The sequence below is a fragment of the Athene cunicularia genome (assembly GCF_003259725.1).
Source record: "Athene cunicularia isolate RWA chromosome 12 unlocalized genomic scaffold, athCun1 chr12_part1, whole genome shotgun sequence".
Classification (NCBI taxonomy): Eukaryota; Metazoa; Chordata; class Aves; order Strigiformes; family Strigidae; genus Athene; species Athene cunicularia.
The window spans coordinates 16,928,420-16,947,725 of NW_020799116.1; the positions used below are offsets into that span (position 1 = coordinate 16,928,420).

The following is a 19,306-nucleotide window of genomic DNA, read 5'->3' on the forward strand; positions in this document are numbered from 1 at the left end:
CATCAGTACTGAGACTGTCACAAAGCCAATGCATATTTCAGGGCTCTTTCTATATTTTTGTAATTTTTTAAAAAACTGTTAGGATTTAAATCACTAGTGGCTGGCTCACCGCCTGATAGAGATGATTATCAGGAGAAGGGTGGCTGTCGTTTGGTCTGTGAGGGTTTTCTTGTTAATTCTTGCGGACAGTAACAGGGACCGATTTTTAATCCTCTTTTTACAAAATTTGAAAAGGTTTCAGTCTGGGGCAATTTGGTGGTTCTTCACTTGGGTGCACACTTCCTTTCAAAGGTACTGGCCACTAAGGTGGTGGTAAGTACAAGTTGTAGTCTGGCTGTTAAGGGAAAGTTTCCAGATATTTCCCTCTTCTGTTAAAATGTAAAGGGCAAAGCTTCCCTTGAAGGACCCCACAGTGATGCTTACCACTGTCAAATTTGGAAGCTGCACTAATGATTTGGTAGAGGTGGCCTTACTGCCTTTATAACCCAACCTCAGCTGGTATCTCTGCTGTATTTGAACTGTGACAGAGGTCCAGGTGGGTGCTTATGACAGACAGCCTGTCCTCTGAGCATTGCAGTCTTTCCAATTTTTTTTTTAATAAAGAAGAGTGTGTTTGAGCTTATCAAAACCTTTGGCAGCTTTCTAAAAGTAATGTCAAACAAAATTCTAGGTGTCCATTTGGATTTAGGATACTTGTAAATTGCCCAAGCATCTGCCTGGCGAAGTTCTAGCTGTATTTTCTTTGCAGGCAAAGATTTCCTTGACTGTAAAAATCAAGACTTTAGTATGAAAAACCCAAAAGGGTTAAAAAAACCAAACCATCCTTGTTTTAATGCCATGGTAGGAGGGCCATGGAATTCCTGTTCCCTGCTCTTCACAAGGTTTCTATTAGTTGGTAGCAGAGGGGACATGCTTTGGGTGGTGTCAATACAAATATACCTACTTGGGTTCTTCAGCCTCTTTAAAAGCAGTGAGTTGAAGTTAGTCTAGTCAATCTGATCCAGATGGATTCAGACACTCTTCTTTAACCTGTGGAAAGGGAAGTGCTGTGCCTTTAAGATGGAGCAGCATGCATGTCCACCTTGGCTGGGTTGGCTGTCAGCTGATCCTTTGCTGTTGTCCTTCTACTGTTCTGCACATCATGGGCTGCATTTACACCTTGCAGTGTTTCAGTGTGGGTATAGCTGAGAGTTTTGGGGCATTTTTAGTGAGCTCCACCTTGCACTGGACATGCCTGCATTGGGCAAATCCAGGCATAACCCTTGTTGAATGCTGTATGTAGGGCCTGCTGTGACAGGTCCCAGACTTCAGCTTGATGCCATCAGAGCGGGTGGGATGAGTAAGAAGCTAGAGCAAACCGACTTCAGTTTCTCTGCCTGACTGTGGGCAGCGATTCAAAGTGCTGTCTGAAGGTGTGGGTGTTGGATACTTGTCTTTTGCACCTGCTGTGGCAGGGTGGACTGGGTAGGATCTGCTTGTTCCTAGAACTAAATATTCAAAGCCCCTGATCAGTTGAATGACTCCCGTTTGGAAGTCACACTCCCTGACACATTGACATAGTTTTTATTTGCTGATTGGATATATCCCTAGTTTAGATAAATGAACTCACTCAGAACTTCATTGCTGAAGGCACTAGCTACAGGTGATCTTCCTGATGATGAGGAACCTTTCAAGTAGCTGTAGTGTTTGAAGTGGGCAGTATGCCATATTATCATGCTTCTGTTTTTTAAATGTAGAAGTACTTCTGTTCTTGGGGGTGTTGCCACTATTCAGGGTGCCTCAGGAACCTGCATGAGCTTTGTGGAGGTGGCTTGTGTTGCTTTTCATGGGGGTGGTACATAGCCTGTGAGTTTGTCAGCAGAATGTAGCATCTGTGACATACAGCTGCTGCTGCCCCTGGATTCAACTTGACATGAGGAGGGACCACCTGACCCCTAAAGTATCCGGTGTGGAAACATCTGTACTGTATGGCCCTTGTGAATATGCCAGACTTAAACTTTGTGGACTGTAGCAAAAAGAATATCAACTCTGAGTTCAACCCAGCAGCTTTTTATGAAAAGCTGTCTGACTTATGCTGGAAAGATAGAGAAAATATGTTGGTACAGTCATTTTTCTGCTTCTGTGAGTCAGCTTGTTCTAATGGGTTTTGAAGTGGATAGCTCATCATCATTTGAGGTTTTTAAGTGCAGGTTGTATGCAGTGTTAGCTCACTCAGATTTCTGCCTTGCCATGATTGACTGGCCTAAAGTTACATCATCAAAATAGGATAGCCTTAAAATAACAAGAAAACATGCTTTTAATGCTAATTACCCATAGAAAAGCAATGTTTTGGGTTTGGGTTTTTTACTTTTAAACAGAAAATAGCAGCTTTGTATGGTTGGCTGTATCTCATCTCTGCAAGAACACATTTTTGTTGACTAAATCAATGCATCAGTGAGCAACATGTGGCTCTTAGGCTACCTGCAGCACAGGAGTGGTTTGAGTGTGGCTCCCATGCCAAGGCTGTGCAATGTGACCTGGAGTGGGGGCTGTGTTGGCCTGGGGCCTGTTGGTAATCCCAATTATCTGCGCAAGTGGGAGGAAACAAATTAGTGGAGGTTGGCATGGCTGGTACCACCTGCTACCCAGCTGCATCCCAAGCCTGTGGTGTAGCACTGTGACCTCTATGGAGCAGTTGTTATATGTATTCTTTAAACCTTTCCCCTCCTTTCCTGCTCCTTGTGCAAAACTGGTTTTGTGATGCTTGCCTGTATGAGAATAGTTTGGTTGGCAGGGGCTGGAAGAATGGTTAGCCCTTACTAGCAGTTAGGCGACAGCAGCAAGCCATGCTGCTGTCAGTGTCCTAGTGCTGTGGCTTCTTCCTGCTGCCCCAGTCTCCAGCTTCTCTATATAGTCACACTTGTGGTTTGCACTGCTTATTGATTGTTTAGCTTAACTGTTGGGCTGGACCTCTCAGCCTTGGGAGCCATTCTGTAGCTGATATCAGTGACTCTCAGCAGCACAATTTTTTTATATTTAATTACTTTTTAAAATATGTTTTGTGTGTATACACATATATGTGTGTATATATATCTTCATAATGCACTAAACAGTTTGGGGTTCAAAATTGTGAGCTGGTGTAAAGTCTTGTTGCAGTTGCACATCTGCATACACCTGGCATCAAATATAGAGATGACCAGATAAATCAATGCAGTGTTGATGAGAAATGCATTCATAGTAGTGTGTGTAAGAAGAGGTGGAAGCAACTCTTCTTGCTTAGAAAAAGTACATGCAGGAGAACTTAGACATGGCATCAGGCCATAAAGAACTAAGTTTTCAGTGCTGTGATCTTGGTGTTAGAGTAAAATCTTGTCTGTTAGTGTAAATTGAGAAATTGAAGTCTGCAATTGCTTAATCACTTGGCTACCTTGTTGAGTTAGATAAACTTCTCTGAAGTTCTTTTATTGGCAGTAATGCAGATAAATAATGCAAATAGTGTTTGTTCTAGAAGAAAGATACCGTTTTGAAAGAGAAGGAAAGAAGAGTAAGTTCTCTAGCAAAGATCTATTTGTGCTTTTAAAACTTGGTTTATTCTGAATGAAATTTTTAAGCTTGCATAACTAAAACCGTTGAAACTGAAACTTCAAAGTAAACTTGTTCTTAACCTCATTGAGGAGGGAAAAGCAGTTCAAGATATAAACACAATTAAAATGACTAAATCAAAACTGGTTTAATGCATATTGGAACATCTTGCTTTTGCTGAACTTAACCACAGCACTGTGTCCTTGCCTTCTTGAGACTACCAAACACGAAGAGAGGCTTTTACTGCACTGTTGGAGTAAAATAACTGAAATCCTCTCAGGGTAGCTTACTTAATTTTTTTTTTTTTTTAAATGATTTGGATGTAGAACTTCCATGTGGCTTCACTACGTCTTAGTTTACCTGTACAGTCTGTGCCTGTGTAGCATATGAGCACGTCAAAGCTCTTTGCACATCTAAAACTTGAACCATGCAGGATTGCTATAAAGTTATTATCTAAGGTTTGCCTTTCCTGATGAATGTTTAAAAACAAAAAACAAAAAACAAAAAAACAAACAAAAAAAAAATCATGCACACCACCCCCCCATACCCCTTCCACCTGTCCAGAAAACAACAAAAACATCCCCCCACTTGGTAAAGACTGCAGCAGCTTTTCTTTTTCCAGCTGTAGCAAAAACAATTCCTGTTCTTTTTTGCCCATTTTTAATGCCATAGACTGTCCCAGCATAAACTGTTCTTTACTCTTTACTCTCCATGAAACAGCAATCCTTCTCCAGCTGTTTACATCGCAATAGCAGATTTTCTTTTATTTTTCTAGCAATCAGAGATGGATTGTGGTGTTCATCTTAAGAAAACAAAACCTCAGGATTCTGATAGGAACCATGCACAGCAAGAGGAGGAGACCAGTCTCGCAAATACCTTGGAGCATATTATGGGACAGCTGGATGTTCTAACTCAGGTATGACTTGCTCTTTAATTTTGCAATGAAAGACATACCTCTGACTGGAAGAACTGGGAATATTTTGCCATGGTTTCATAGAATAAAAACGTGGCTAGTTCAAAACCTCTGCTTTTTTTAGTAATTTTTTGATAAATCTGTCTTCATCTGTTTGTCAGTTTATATCTATCAGTTCCCTCACATCAGTTTCCAGCTCAGGCCCTGCTCTTCCCCTAATTCCTTTATGCTGCAGTGTAGCAGAGCAATACCTGAGCCAGCTCTAGTACCCTGTGCTATTAGCCAAGGTTTATCTAAGGTGATGCTTAAAGGAGTGGTTGGCAGTAGGACTCTGTTTTGGTGAATAATCTGTGTCTCTTCCCTCCTCCATTATACTGCAGTCTATAGATAAACTCTGTTCTGATCCTGCTCCTTTCCCCCACCCAACATTCACCTACACAGTCCAATTTCTGCAGTATTCTCCTCCCATCAACAAGTCTGGGCCCTTCTGTGCCTCATCTCTGAAACATGCTTTTCACCCACAGCTAGCAAACAACTAATCCCTTGCTAAAGCATTAACATACAGCTCTTCCTCAGAGTCTCTAAGCAATGCTTGAACAGTACCAGCTGTTAATGGTGATCATGATAGTATGTGTTTACTTAGTAAGAATCAGGGGATATAGCTATTTTTTGTTCAAGTAAATAGCTGCTCATTGCTCCTGTGAAGAAGTTCCATTTCTGTTCATTGTCTGGGGCTGAATTTCATTGTGTGTTTTTGAGGTATATGAGAAGCAGGGAGAAAGCATGGGATAGTAAACACTGGTGATGGGAGCATGATCGTAGGATGGAAAAATCTGTGTGGGAGGGTTTTTCTGTGAGTTTGGTAGTTTTGGAGAAGGAACAAGCAGGTCTTAAACACTTGTTATTAAACTTACTGATTACTGGTCTGAGTTTGCTCTCTGCTCTTTCTTGTCAAAAATTGTAAGTTGATGGGTTGGAGGGCCCATCAGGGGCTTAAAGTAGGGCTGATTTGGGATTAAAAAACATTACAGGACTACAGACAGTCTAAAATAGTGTAGGGTGAAAACCAAAAGGTATTTAAGTTCATTTGGCAGAAATGCAAGAAAGCACTTTTCCTGTGATCTCTAAAATGCTGAATGATGGAGGAGAAATCTTATATGGCATTGGGACCTCATGCTTGTGAGTAAAATGCAACCCAGTTATACACAAAATATTTTATTACTGTTTTTACATCCCCCTAGTAAGTTTGGAATGTGATCATTATCTTTTATTACATAAATCAGATCCACACTTCTGATGATGGATGTGTAATGGCTCCTTTTCAACTTCATAGGTGTTTAGAGGAGACAAATATTGCAGTAAACAGTATGTGTAGGATTTAAACTAGATATAAGCAATGCAAACATCTCTCAAATATTGTGTAACCATAGAAAATTCCAAATGTTGTTTTAAACCTAGCAGAAAGAGAAACTGAGATCAGTGGGGGAGGAATAAATTAGTAGGTTATAGGATAAAATTGGATATAGGCCTGGAATAGTAAAAAACCAAAAAGCTGCCTTGGGTAACTCTGCATTCAGTGATCTTTTACCTTTTTTGTAGCACTTTTTCCATCCTTGAAGTACTTCATTTACCATTGGTTCTAAGCTTTTTACATTACATTTTGTATTAACACCGTTTTAATGCGTTTGTACAAGTATATGTTCCTGACACTGTTGAAATGGTTTAATAATTCTTCATTTTCATGCCAAGGTTTTGAATATTTAGCAGTGAAACAAACCAACACCAAACAAACTTAAGCAAATGAGCCTGAAAGACTTACTCATTCCTAGAGTAAAGGAGGAGGTTTCTCAAAGAGGAGGGATGCAGGCAGGTAGCAAGGCAGAGCTGCAGAGGTAATTCTGGAGGGCATCTGCTTGCATAGCTAAACTTTGGGTTTTCCAGTGCTGATGGCCTGTAACAGAGAAGGGAATGGAGTTCCAGTAGAGCCACTGTTACCCATGTTTTGTGCAATTAGATATTGGCAGGATGATGTGCTGATTGCTGGAAGAGATCCAAGTGAGATGGAAACAGTGGCTGGTGGTGTTGGGTTTCTTACCTTTCCTAGCCGTTCTGCAAAAGCACAGCTGGGTGCTGCTCCCTGTGTATAGCAGATTCAAACCAGGGTTGTGTGGGTTTTATATGGCAGATTTGGGCCTGCTGACTTTTTCTGAAAGGAGGACCCCACTACTTCTTAAAAAATAGAGCAAAAAAACTTTAATAAATAACATATAATAACATTACTGACATAATAGTATGTCAGTATTTTTTCCTTCTTGAAGGACTGAGGATGCTCCTGGTGCTCTGTTACAAATCATTGGTCCATAATTCCTGAGGGATGCTTGTTTAAAAGGAACACTGATGGCATAAGCAGGGCCATATGGTTGAAAGGAAAGGACAGAGTTCCTGTGATATTTCCAGAAACCCTCTGTTGATAGAGCTGTCCATGGATTTTTCAGGAATATATAATTTGTTAGTTCCCTGGGAACTTGGGTATATTTCTGATGTGGTACCTTGTGTTCCTGCGCATTTTGTTCTTGTTGTGGTTTCCAACACTGTTAACATGATGTAATGCACCAGTAGGGGAAGCTTAAAGCTGTGATAAACTACTTAAATTTATAGTTGCATAATTTCCCAAATTTATTTTCCTAATATTTTTACCATAGCTATCACTTGAAGGTTTATCATGCTAAACCTGATATGCAAAAGTGGGAAGGAGCGAGAATACTTTCAATTTCTGCTGAAAGAGGTAATAGTAAGTCATCAGCTGAAGGCTGTCATCTCTTGCCAGCGCACAGCTTTGTTCTGAGCTGCACACTTGAAGCTGCGTTGTCTGCCAATCACCAATTATCAGTACCTTCCCTGCATTGACAATAGATTTCCAGATGAAGTGGGGTGTCACGTATTTGGAGACAGCAAGGTTGTTTTTATTCCATTAAGAGGTCTCTTCCTGCCAGACACCAATTGCAAGTAGAAGTGCTGAGGCTGTAAAAGCATTGTGCCCTGTGCAGGATACACTTGAGCAGACTTGCTCCTTCAGTTAGGCACTTCAGTTCTTCTTAGAGAAAGATGGATCAGAGGAAATTTGTGGCTGTTGTATACCACATCTAGCAGTAACCATCATAGTGAATAGATATGGCCCTCTCAGATTTACAAAGCTTCATTTTTATGTTGTTGACTTTGTGCTATGATTTTTTTTCTTCGTGGTTTTGGCAACTTTTTTTTTAAACTGGTCTTTGATTCAATTATCCTTCCTTTCTTCCTCTTCACCAGAACATTCTCAGGACATCTTTTGTTTTACTTGTAAGAAAGTGGTCTAATGTGACCTGACAGGGTGGTCTGGGTTTTTTTTCTAAACATAGTTTCTGTCTGTCCATACTTCACATGCAAATAAAGAAGTTAATGTTTGACTGCCTTTTTCAGAAGAGTAATGTGTGCTTAATTCTGCTGCCTTGAGGGATGGAGTGAAGTTGAGACCCAGACATAAGCCAGTTGTTTCCAGTAGTTTGGGGTTACTTAGATACCCTGGTACCCCTTTGTAGGAAAGTAGGCAATTCAAAACTGGCAAAGGAATTAGGAAGATAAGGGTAATAAATGTATGATACAGATGCTTTGCTACTCCCTTTCTTGCAGCTTAGTATCTTATCAGTCTCTCTGTTTAAACATCCAGTTCTTTACTGACATTTCAGAGATGTGAAAAGGAGGAAAACGTGGAATGTTTGTGTTTATTTCTTTTAATCGAAGGCTGGATTTCAGTATCTTGGTGCCTATATGAAGAGGTGGGTTGAATATTAAAGTTTAAGGGGGAAACAAAGTGATTTAATCTCTTGGGTAACTTCCTGGAACAGAAAAGTGTGTTGGCTGAAACAAAAATGGAGCAGAAACTAAGAGCTTACTTGGTTCAAATGCATTTTCTGTGTTTGCAGCTGAACTGCACTTCTGAAAGAAGGTCATCTGTGAGTAACCATTTTGGCTGCAGTGGAAAACTTGCATTTACAATGATCATATTCAAGGAGTTTGTATACTCTTGCCCTCCCTCCAAACACCTGCAGCTGCTGTGCTCACTCTGTCAATCTGTAGCACTTGTGGGCAATGGGCACTGAGGCAAAAGCTGCTGGTTTTATGTGGGAAGGAAGATGTCTGCTCTTAATGAAGAGTTCAGAATCAGATTAGCATCAAAATTCATAAATAACTGTGATAATCCACCCACAGGAAACAGTTTTATATACTTCCCCAAATTAATCTTGCACTGAAGCTGGAATGAAACAACACAGTGAAATAGAGAAGACTTGTAAAATAATCCAAGCCTGAATTGAAGGACAATCTAGCTCATGTGAGATTAAAGGTTTATTTCGCTCTATAGAAGATTGTAGAGGGAGGGAGGAGAAGAATTTTTTAAATTAAATTCTTTAGCCTTAAAAGACTTGGACACAAGTTACTTGATTTTTAATTAAAATTGGAAATGTTTGTGTCCAGTGCTTGTAATGAAAACAACTAAAATCAAATTTGTTATTCCTTTTCTTTGTGATGTGGTCTCCAAAGCCTGTGTTGGTGAGGAATGAATGTGGCTTCTCTTCTGAGAGGTATTGAATGTAGATTAACAACTGGTTTAGTAAAATAAATGCTTTTATGACTTGAAGTAGTTACAGGTCAAGAATAAAGATTGGAGGGGGAGGACAAATCTGCCCTGGACAAATATCTTGGTTTCTATGTTGCTTTCATTGACCTGAACAATCACTGCCTAGTGGACCCAATGCACAGAAAAACTGAAAGCAGTTTTTATTCCAAAAGAAATGGTTTGAAATCCAAATCACTAATAAAAAATTTCCATCTGAAAAATCTGTGAAATGCCAGAGGAGCTTAGTTTTTTAAATTGCAGAATCACAGAATGGTTTGGTTTAGAAGGGACCTTAAAGCTCATCCAGTCCCACCCCCCTCCAATCTTTGTTCTTGACCTGTAACAATGCCTGCAAGAGAATGGAGTGGATCCTCCTGGAAAATATGCTAGGGCACATGGAAAATAAGGAGGTGATTAGTGACACCCAACATGGCTTCACTAAGGGCAAATTTTGCCTGACTAATTTGGTGGCCTTCTACAACAGGGTTATAGCCCTGGATAAGGGAAGAGCAACTGGATTCAATGCAAGTGCTGTCAGTTTAGCCTTGGCTGATTGACTGTCAAGACTGAAGCAACAGCAATGTGTGATGAAACATTTTTAGTAAGAGGGCTGTAAATGGCAAGGCTCAGTTACAGATGGCTTGTGTGCCTTGTATCCCCACACTCTGCAGAAGAAACTGGCAGAGCCTGTGGCTCATCTTCTTTGTGGCCAGGATTGATTTAATACAAAGGATGTTCTTTTCTGTCTTCCAGGGTCCCTTTGGTCACTGTGATACTGGTACTGGCCATGCTGCTTGGTCTGGCAAAGTGGATGATACTAGAATTTTCATTTTCAGATACTCTTGTATGGTTTCCCTACTGTAAGAAGCTCAATAAGCACTGCAAGTGATAACTCGTTGTTGTTGCTATACTGAGTCTACTGTATGAATAGACTTATGCAGTAGACTTAAGTTGTTCCTATAACATAGTTCAAGGGTTGGTTAACTGTGATTCAAGCATCTGCAGAAAATGGAGTGTACTGGGAGGTGGAAGAAGAGATGGAAGCTGATAATCATAGAATCATAGAATGGTTTGGGTTGGAAGTGACCTTAAAGCTCATCCAGTCCCACCCCCCTGCCCTGGGCAGGGACACCTTCCACCAGCCCAGGCTGACCAAAGCCCCGTCCAACCTGTCCCTGAACCCTTCCAGGGAGGGGGCAGCCACAGCTGCTCTGGGCAACCTGTGCCAGTGGCTCCCCACCTTCACAGTAATAATGAGGGGCTAGCTGAGCAGTACTGGTTTTGAATGTTCGAACTACTGACTTCTTGTAATGCTTTGGGCTGATAAATATTAAAAAATTCAATTCTTTATTTTTTGAGTATTCTGAGTAGCATGTGTCTGACTGTTGGCTGAAGAGAGCTGGGGGGGAGGACTATGAGCTCTCTTGCCTTGTGCTCTAGAACAGATATTGAGGTTGTTTAGCCACATGACTTTTTGAGCAGATCTGGAGCTCTACCTAGGGATCCCATTGAGGCCAGGTTAGTGCTAGCATTTGCACTTCTGCAGGCATTGTTATCTATTGCTAATCCACGTGACCCAACAGTGATATCAGATAAATGTGCAAAAACTGTGTTGAGGGGATTGTGGGACTTCCTAACCCACAGCTGTACAGCAGCACTGACCCATATATTCCTGTCTAGGCACACTGGAGCTAAGTGTTGTGTAGTAAAAATACAAAACTTTGTGGAATTTGAAGCATGTTATAAAGTAAAACCAGCAAAATTAATGAAGTTGCATTGAAGAGAGATCAAGGGATACACTGAAGCACTACATGAGCTATCTTCATTCTGAAATAATCAATACAGTATCCATAAACCGGCCTGTTGTGAAGTATTCTATGCAAATAAGTTTTGTGAGAATTCACCTTAGAGTTTGCATTCAAATTGGCTGAGATGGTGAGGAGCTACAGAACTTATTTTAAATGTCTCTGGGGTAGCAGATCTTAGAATCATAGAATCACAGATTCATTCAGGTTGGAAAAGACCCTTGGGATCATCAAGGCCAACCATCAGCCCGACTCTACAAAGTTCTCCCCTACACCATATCCCCCAACATCTCATCTACATGACCCTTAAACACATCCAGGGATGGTGACTCCACCCCCTCCCTGGGCAGCCTCTTCCACTGTCTGACCACTCTTTCTGTGAAAAATTTTTTTCCTAATGCCCAGTCTGAACCTCCCCTGTTGCAGTTTAAAGCCATTCCCTCTTGTTCTGTCACTACACTAATCCCCTGTGAGAAGAGACCAGCACCAAGCTCTCTACAGTGTCCTTTCAGGTAGTTGTAGAGTGATGAGGTCTCCCCTCAGCCTTCTCTTCCTCAAACTGAACAGGCCCAGCTCCTTCAATCACCCTCACAGGATTTATTCTCCAGGCCCTTCAGCAGCTTCGTTGCCCTCCTCTGCACTCGCCCCAGCACCTTGAGATCTCTCTCGTATTGAGGTGCCCAAAACTGGGCACAGTACTCAAGGTGTGGCCTCACCAGTGCTGAGTACAGGGGGACTATCACCTCCCTACTTCTCCTGGTCACACTATTTCTAATAGAAGCCAGGATGCCGGTGGCTTTCTTGGCCACCTGGGCACACTGCCAGCTTGTGTTCAGCTGCTTGTCCATTAGAACCCCCAGATCCTTCTCTTCCAGACAGCTATTGCGGCCCAAGGGCAGGACCTGGCACTTGTCCTTGTTGAAGCTCATCCCGTTAACACTGTCCCACCAATCCAATCCTATCTTCATGCAGATTGACATTCCCGCTTAACTTGGTGTTACCTGCGAATTTACTGATAATATACTCTATGTCCTTATCAAGATCATCAATAAAGGTGTTAAACAGAAATGGTTCCAACACCAAGCCCTGAGGAACACCATCTTGTTTTAGTCTGAATAGATGACGACCTATCAATTCTGTAGAAATCAATTCAGATAAAAAAACCAAAAAAGAACCCAAACCAAAACCCACTTTAATTGTATATTTGATCTCTGAGATTAAGGCCTTGACCACTAGAATAATGCTAGTTCCAGCACACAAAGAGCCTTGAATGCATTTGTTTGCTACATTAAGTGTTCATAACTGTGAAGGTTTCCTACTTTGTTATCTCTCAGATATGATGCTTCCCAGGTTATTCTAAACTACTAGCTTTTCCTGAAAATGCTTCAGAGCATACTGAATGTCAGTAGCTTTTCAGGTCCCATCTCAAAACTGTGTTAAGATATCATTTGCACATGAGGATGCTTTCTTTAAGCATGCTTAGTAACATCAGGGGTCTGCTTTGAGTTTCACTAGATCCAGTTGCTGAGATTAAAGGGAGGCTGACAGCAAGTCAGGGCAGAATTCAGTATAAGAGGAAAGGCTGCTTGAACCTCGGTGACTTTTGCTGCACAAGCTCTCCTGTGAGCCTCTTAATCTTGCAGTTTAAGTTTGATATCTTAAACTACTGTTAGTGGAAAGGACCCTGCTGCATACTTTTCCTGTGGTGGTTTATTTCACTTACTGCATTAGAGAAAGAGGTCCCAAGCTTAATTTGCCTGGATATTTGCTAATTCCTGTCTCTGCATAGGACTGTGTGTACACTCAGGACTGTATTTAGTGTGTTGGAGGTACCATTTTAGTGATCTGCATATAATAACTGGGGCCTCTTCTTGTCAATATTACCCATTTTAACCTGTGTATTTGAACGTTGGCAACTTGGAAGACTGTTTTTACTTTCCAGTACAGTTCTCCTCGATGCTGTACAGCAGTATGGTCCAGGTGTCATGAACTTGTGCCCTAGAGGTGTATAGGTACCTCTGAACCCACTCATTAGCATTTGCCTAGGAGGGGCCCTTGGATGCTAAGGCAGTATTTTTATGACATGGTTAACTTGCTATACTTTTTGGCCATGTTTGGAACTGAAATCAGCTCTGAAACAATCATTTTTAGGGAAAACTTTAAGAAGTTAGAGCAGGGCATCTAGGTCTTTGAAAACAAACCAGGATTGGCCTTCCTCGTTACAGAGAGCAGAGCTCTTAAGCTCATAACTCAAGGTCAAACTTGACAAGTCTCATTCTGCAAATCCATGGGCCATCTGCAGTCTTCCCTAAGATTTACTCTGCCTAAAGGCATCCATAAGTCTCTCCTTGTACCAGCACAATGGAGTGGGGAAACTGAGTGCATGGAAACTTATAAACTTCTGCATTAGTTGCGTGTTCTTTTGCAAGTGCATTTTTTGAAGAAAATGCTGTCATCATAAATTAACATGTCAGACAGGAAAGAAAAATCTGAAGAGGTAGAAGTAATGTTTTTTCTTAGGCTATTTGATATGTTAGTGCTCTGCAAAATATTTTTTAGCATATGCTTAGAAAAAATGGTGGAGCAAACTTTTAAGAAATTTTTTATTTAAGTAAAGCTAGGAAATTACTTCAGCCTCCTTCAAGATCAATGGAGAGGGGAATTTTATGTTATGAAATGATGACGGGAATAGAAGTGCAAGCGTAATACTTTGCCTGCATGTAGCCAAGAGCACATCTACTTTGCAGTCGATGTGCAGGATCATATGCCACGTAGGTTTAGCCAAGCTGTTGTTACCTGCTCTGAGTAACTGTTGTATCAGTACATGTGTTTTTTGGGAGTCCCACAATTACCGGTGATCAGCCGGAGCATCCCCCATGCTATTATGTGTGCTAACTCAATTAAAGCCGGTGCGTGTGGCATACTGAAAAACCTGTGTGCTGCTCACAGGGAACGATCTGCAGCTTTTTGCTTGCAGAGCAGTCATCCCCTAGCAGTGGGGTGAGCCTAAAGTTATTCCACTGCTCCCCTGCTTTGCACCAGCTCCAGGTTAAGTACTACTTTAGTTAATGAGCAGCCATCTGTCTAGGTGGATCTCTCACTTCTGTCAAGGACTCAACACCACCGCTCCAGAGGGTTGCTGATGGCCTCTGCTTGCTTGCTCTGGACTCTGCTTTTCAGGTTTCCTGTGGCAGTTGTAGAACTGGTTGCTGTTGGCATTCAGTTAGCATCTGGTTCCCCTTATCTGTAGTCCTCGAGTGGCAGGATTGATTGTTCCTCCAGGGCCACTGCAAAAGCATCAACCCCGAGGCTAGCAGTTCTTAAACTGTCTCTGCCTCATCGGACAGGGGAATGTTTAACATGGAGGAAGGAAAAGATAGGGATGAAAGCATCTTAGACCAGCATCACAAATGACTATTACTTGGGTTGAGGGAGTAAAAATAACATGGAGGAATAGTATAGGAGGACTTACCGTGTAAGCAAGTGTGACTACTGGGTGCTTCAGTCTAGGTGTCCTGAGGGAAGATGGAGCTGAGGATTCCCCAGAACTTAAAAGGTGAATAGGAAACAACTTTTTTTCTTTTTACAGTTTCTCATGTTTCCAGAGGGAAAAGCAGGGTTTTTTCCTAGGCTAAGTCTGAGAAGATGAATGAAGACAAATGTTGCAGGAAATGTTGGTAGAAGTGATTTAAGTAAGTTTTCTTCTGTATGAAAAATTCTGTATTCTGTTATGGTGTGCATACTAATGCTCGGTATATTCCTCTAATGTCAGAAATACTCCTTAAAAAAAAAAAAAAAGGTTGATTTTTCTTCTTATTTAAGCCTAAGCTGTTATCCTTCTGCTAATTTGAGCCAAGACTTTAATAAATTATCCAGCATTTACTCCCTGGTGTGTAATGGAGACATGTACTGTACTCCTGACACAACAGGAAGCCCAGGTCCTGCCACAGAGAAATGGCTTGAGTGCAAACCTGGCTCCAGTAACTCCTCGCTGAATCTGGCTAACAGTATTTTCCTCCTTGGCTTAATTGTTGGTTAGTTATCTTCTGAAAAGCAGTAGCAAAAACATTCAGGAGTTGAATGGGTACAGTTTAATTTGTCTACCAAGAAGGACTTGCTTTATAAATAGCAACGTGGAAATATCGTAAAACTCTGTCAGCTGCTAATAAAGGAGCTTTTCTTTTAAGTGTCAGTTACAATATAGCACTAATAGCAGCTGGGCAGTATCGGTGCTTTCCCTTACCTTCCTAGGATGTCAGATGCTCTGTGTATTTTGGGTATCATATATTCAAGTCTAAATGGACTGTAGTCATCAGTTCCTACTTTGGACTTCCTGGATTTCATTTCTGACTGCTACTTTTCCACTTCTGGTTTCCAAAAAATACTCGCTACAAGCTTTCTGCTTATACTTACATGCAATTTCCATTCCAATAAACATTTTCCTTACAGCTCTTTCACAAATTCAACACGTTCTGAGATCTGCTTTACTTGTGCTTAGACTTACAGTGCCGTGTGTAACAGCACTTAACTGGTATCGGCAGGATTGTGGTGGCAGTAAATCATGGGATATAGGAACAGTAAGTAATCTGGGGCTTTTCTTCTAGCAGGGCAGTGTGACCAGGACATTAATGCAGTTGATTATCTTTCTAAAGGGAATTTGATGCAATGTTTCACACACCCCCTTTTTAACCAAGTCTTGAGTCACTAGTTCTTCTATTTTAAATGGAAGAGCCAGGATCCCTACTGCTTTTCATTCTGTCTGGTTGCTTGCAGGATAAGATCTTAGCTGTAAAACCCTAGTAGAGATTCAGCCTGCTGTGTTCTGCCCTGAGTAGCTTTACTCCTGACCTTAGCAAGACAGCCACTAGGCAATAGCCTAGCTGGGTATGAAAAAGATGAAATCCTCTCTCCTATGAATAGACGGGAGGGCTCCTGCTGGCTCAGGGGCACCTGGCATGTTACCTGCTGGCTCCACAACTTTTCTTATGGTTCTCTGTGTACTGCAGTTCTTGTGCCTCAAAGGGGTGGCAATAGAGGAGGAAAAAACTTAAATGAAGCTAGTACTGTAGCCCACAGGAATATTTAAGCATTGCAGGGTTTTTTGTTTCAGGTGAAACTTTCTGCAGTTGCAGCAATGCTGCATTAGACAGCAGGAGTCAGCTCTTCTGCCTTGTCACAGGTCAGCGGTACATGTGCAGCAGAAATAAGCTTTGAACTATGGGGAGGAAAAAAAGGGTGCATTATGGTAAATGGTATGAAGCAAAGCCCTTTCTGGCTTTGTTGATAAGCAGTCTTGCAAGATGGCTTTGCCATAGTGCTTGGTGTTGTTTTTACTACATCTGTTTTCCCCCTGCCTCATTCCCCAAATCATTTTACAGGAGGCTTTTCCTAGTCTCAAGAGGTCGTAGCGGAGCTATTTCCTCTCTTTGTGCTTTCATTTTTCCAGCTGTAAAATGGGGATAATGAGACCTGCTTTCTTTTGTCAGGCACTTAGAGATGTGCTTACGAAATGTGCTATTAAAAGGCTTTCTATGTATAACTTCTATACAAACAGCAGTTGTCCAAGTTTATTTGAATTACTTTATTAAAGTCCAAGGTTCTGTGAACATCCTTTGTTTTTAACAGAGGATGTTATTGAAGCAGTAAAAATGCTCAAAATGTGAAGCTATTGATTGTTGCTGATAAGTTTATGGATATTAAAGCATTAAATCATCACCACCTATTATCAGCCATTCTGGTGTCTTTGGAAGCTGAAAGCGGTTCTGCATAGCTAGGTCCCTTGATTACCTCTGAGTGATCAATAAAAGGTTTTCAGCAGAAGCTTTTATTGCCACGTGGTTAAAATGTTCTTCCTGTGCATCCTGTACATGATGACTTCAGCTCGAGGAGAAATATATAACAATCCTTTGTGGGGTAACTGGATTACACAAAAATATTTAGGTATTATGTTGAGGTAGATATTGCCACTTTGGTTTTCAATTCCCCTCTGTCGCCTGTTGCACTGTCTTACACTGGGAGGTTTTCTTGCTTGTCATTGTGCTTGTCCAGCAAGTTTTGCATGTTTTAATTGCAACAAACTGATGGCATTCAGGGAAGGACGAAAGAGTCTGAAGCAGAGAGGCAAAATCAAACCTTCAACTGGGCAAAACTGTTCAAATCCTCTCTCTCTTGTTAGCAGAAGAGTGTCTGGTGGCTCTTCAGTGTCTGGTGGCTCATGAATATGGAAGGACAGAACTTGTCTGTGAAAGGAAATGCAGAGCCCAATATGAAAGCACCAAGTGCCAGAAGGTGGTGTCTGCAGGAGAGTTTCATGCCCGGCAGCCTCTGTTGCTTCTCTCTGAAGTCATCTGGGGCTCTGCCCTGCTAAAATGCTGGTACTGGAGTCACAGCCCTGAAATACCTCAAAATACTCCTGTGAATTTAGCATTTGATTACCCACAGTAAGTAGCTTGTCTTTGTTAGCAGCTCAGCAGCAGCTTTTGTTTTGTTTTGCAGACAGTTTCCATCCTGGAGCAGAGACTGACGCTCACTGAAGACAAGCTAAAGGAATGTCTTGAGAATCAGCAGAAAATCATTCAGAACAAAATGAGCTGATTTCCTGAGAGAAGACAGGAGCTGAAGGCGTTGGGAGGTTTGAGGTTGTTTGTGTTCCTAACAGACTGCGTGTGTCTTGCTTTAATGATTTTAAGCACAATCTATTTTTCAATTGGAATGTACAGTTATTGTATCTGTAAATAAGCTTTGTTACTTTACTAAAATAAAAATAATATTTTATTCATAAGCGTGAATAATGACTGTGATCTCCTGTGTTTTCCAGGGATACAGGAGCCAGTGTATGGTCTGAGTACTAACTAGGAAAGTTGCATCTCTCCCACCTTTGGTGCTGCTGTGTTAGTTTTAAAACCTCTAAGCATCTTGGAGTTGCTAAATGTTTGGCACGGGCTGTGTTTTAGGCTTGTTGCTGAGGTGTGTGCTGGCTGTAGGTGACAAGCAAAGGGCTCCCAGAATATTTTGGGCAGTGGGCGTTCACCTCCATTCTTGGACCGTAGTGAGCAGGTGAGGTCCCAGCACAGCCGGCATCTGGAGAAGGGTCTGTCTCACCCACGTCCTGGGTGGTGCCTGGCAAGTCTGACAGAGCAGTTCAGACCCTGGATGGTATTTGTGCAGAGGTGATTAAATTCACTGGTGGGATTCAACCTGCTCCCTTATCCAACGTGTGAGAAACAATTGCTTGAGGTTGGAAGAGAGGTCCTGGTTGGTCAGATGCAGGGTGGATTCCTAATGGATTTTGCTTTGTCTTTACTGGCTTCATAAATTAAAGGCAGAGTAGAGGGAGAGGAAAGGCAACCAAATAGCAGAATGTTTGCTCCGTTGTGGAACTTCTCTCTTCTCACACCAGACTGCCTTTAATTTTCAGTCATTTTGCAGATGTTTTCACAGTTGAATAGCTCATCACTAACACCTGTGCTCTCACCCTGCTCCCCTCATCGCTCCTCCTCACTTTTTTCAAGGGTTTAGCAGGTGTTCAATATATAGCTGCACAAGAATTTGGACTTCTGGGAGATCCTGTTCTCCAACACCTCTTCTGCTAATGCCCACTGGAGGTCTCCTTTCTTGCAATAAACTATTACCCACATTCCTGGAGAAATGAGCTGCGGGAACTTGAGTGCCTCAGGGTTAATGAAACCCTTCTTGCTGCTGTTTGACCTCTTCAAACCGGGAGGCTGCCTCAGTCCCTACCCTTGGTGGTCCCTCCTGCCGCTGCTGCCTGCCAGCCTCGCACAGCTCCCAAGGCCCCCATCTCCAGCTGTGCTGTGGGCATTCTGGATGCTTGCCTGGGACTGGCAGGGTTCCTTATTTCCATGGCACTTAGCAGATCTTAAGGCCAGCCCATGTGGTTTTGGTTCTTTTATTTTTTTACACCTGTTTCTGTTTCAGGCTGTGTCTGCTGGTACAGTGTCTTGATAGTGTTAATACTCCTCATCCCATCTGGGCAAAGCTGTTCACATTTCTCTGCCATCACTGGGAAGCTCTGGTCTCCTTCACTCCTGGTACTTTCTACATCTGTAAGAACTCCTTGTTGGCATTATCACAATATTTTACTCTTTCATTTGCGGAAAGCTGAGAGCTTTCTTATTTCCATGCTTATTAGGTTGGTTATAAATCTGAATTTCTTTTTGCTCTGCCACAGACTGTTTGTTTTCTGTTTCCAAGCTCTGAGTCTGATAAATCATTGTTTTCTCTTAGATTACGCTAATGGAATCAATTCAGTGATATTCTTCCGTGCTCTTGCTATAAGCTTTCAGCGGCTTTCAGCTGGGAGACTGACATCATTTTCATTGAAATGAGCTTGAGTAGTGATGTGGGTGGGTG

The 19,306-nt window shown here is 41.8% G+C and overlaps 1 protein-coding gene across 2 annotated transcripts in view; it reads left to right on the forward strand.

The window, feature by feature from the left end:
- Window positions 1-17,714, forward strand: part of POC1A (POC1 centriolar protein A) — a 61,237-nt gene extending 43,523 nt beyond the window's left edge. For both annotated transcript variants that reach the window (XM_026857182.1, XM_026857183.1), the window contains exons 10-11: window positions 4,337-4,477; window positions 17,429-17,714. In XM_026857182.1, the coding sequence (XP_026712983.1) occupies window positions 4,337-4,477; window positions 17,429-17,527 (240 nt within the window). In that variant the 3' untranslated portion in view covers window positions 17,528-17,714. The remainder of the gene's footprint in view (window positions 1-4,336; window positions 4,478-17,428) is intronic.
- Window positions 17,715-19,306: the final 1,592 nt, after the last annotated feature.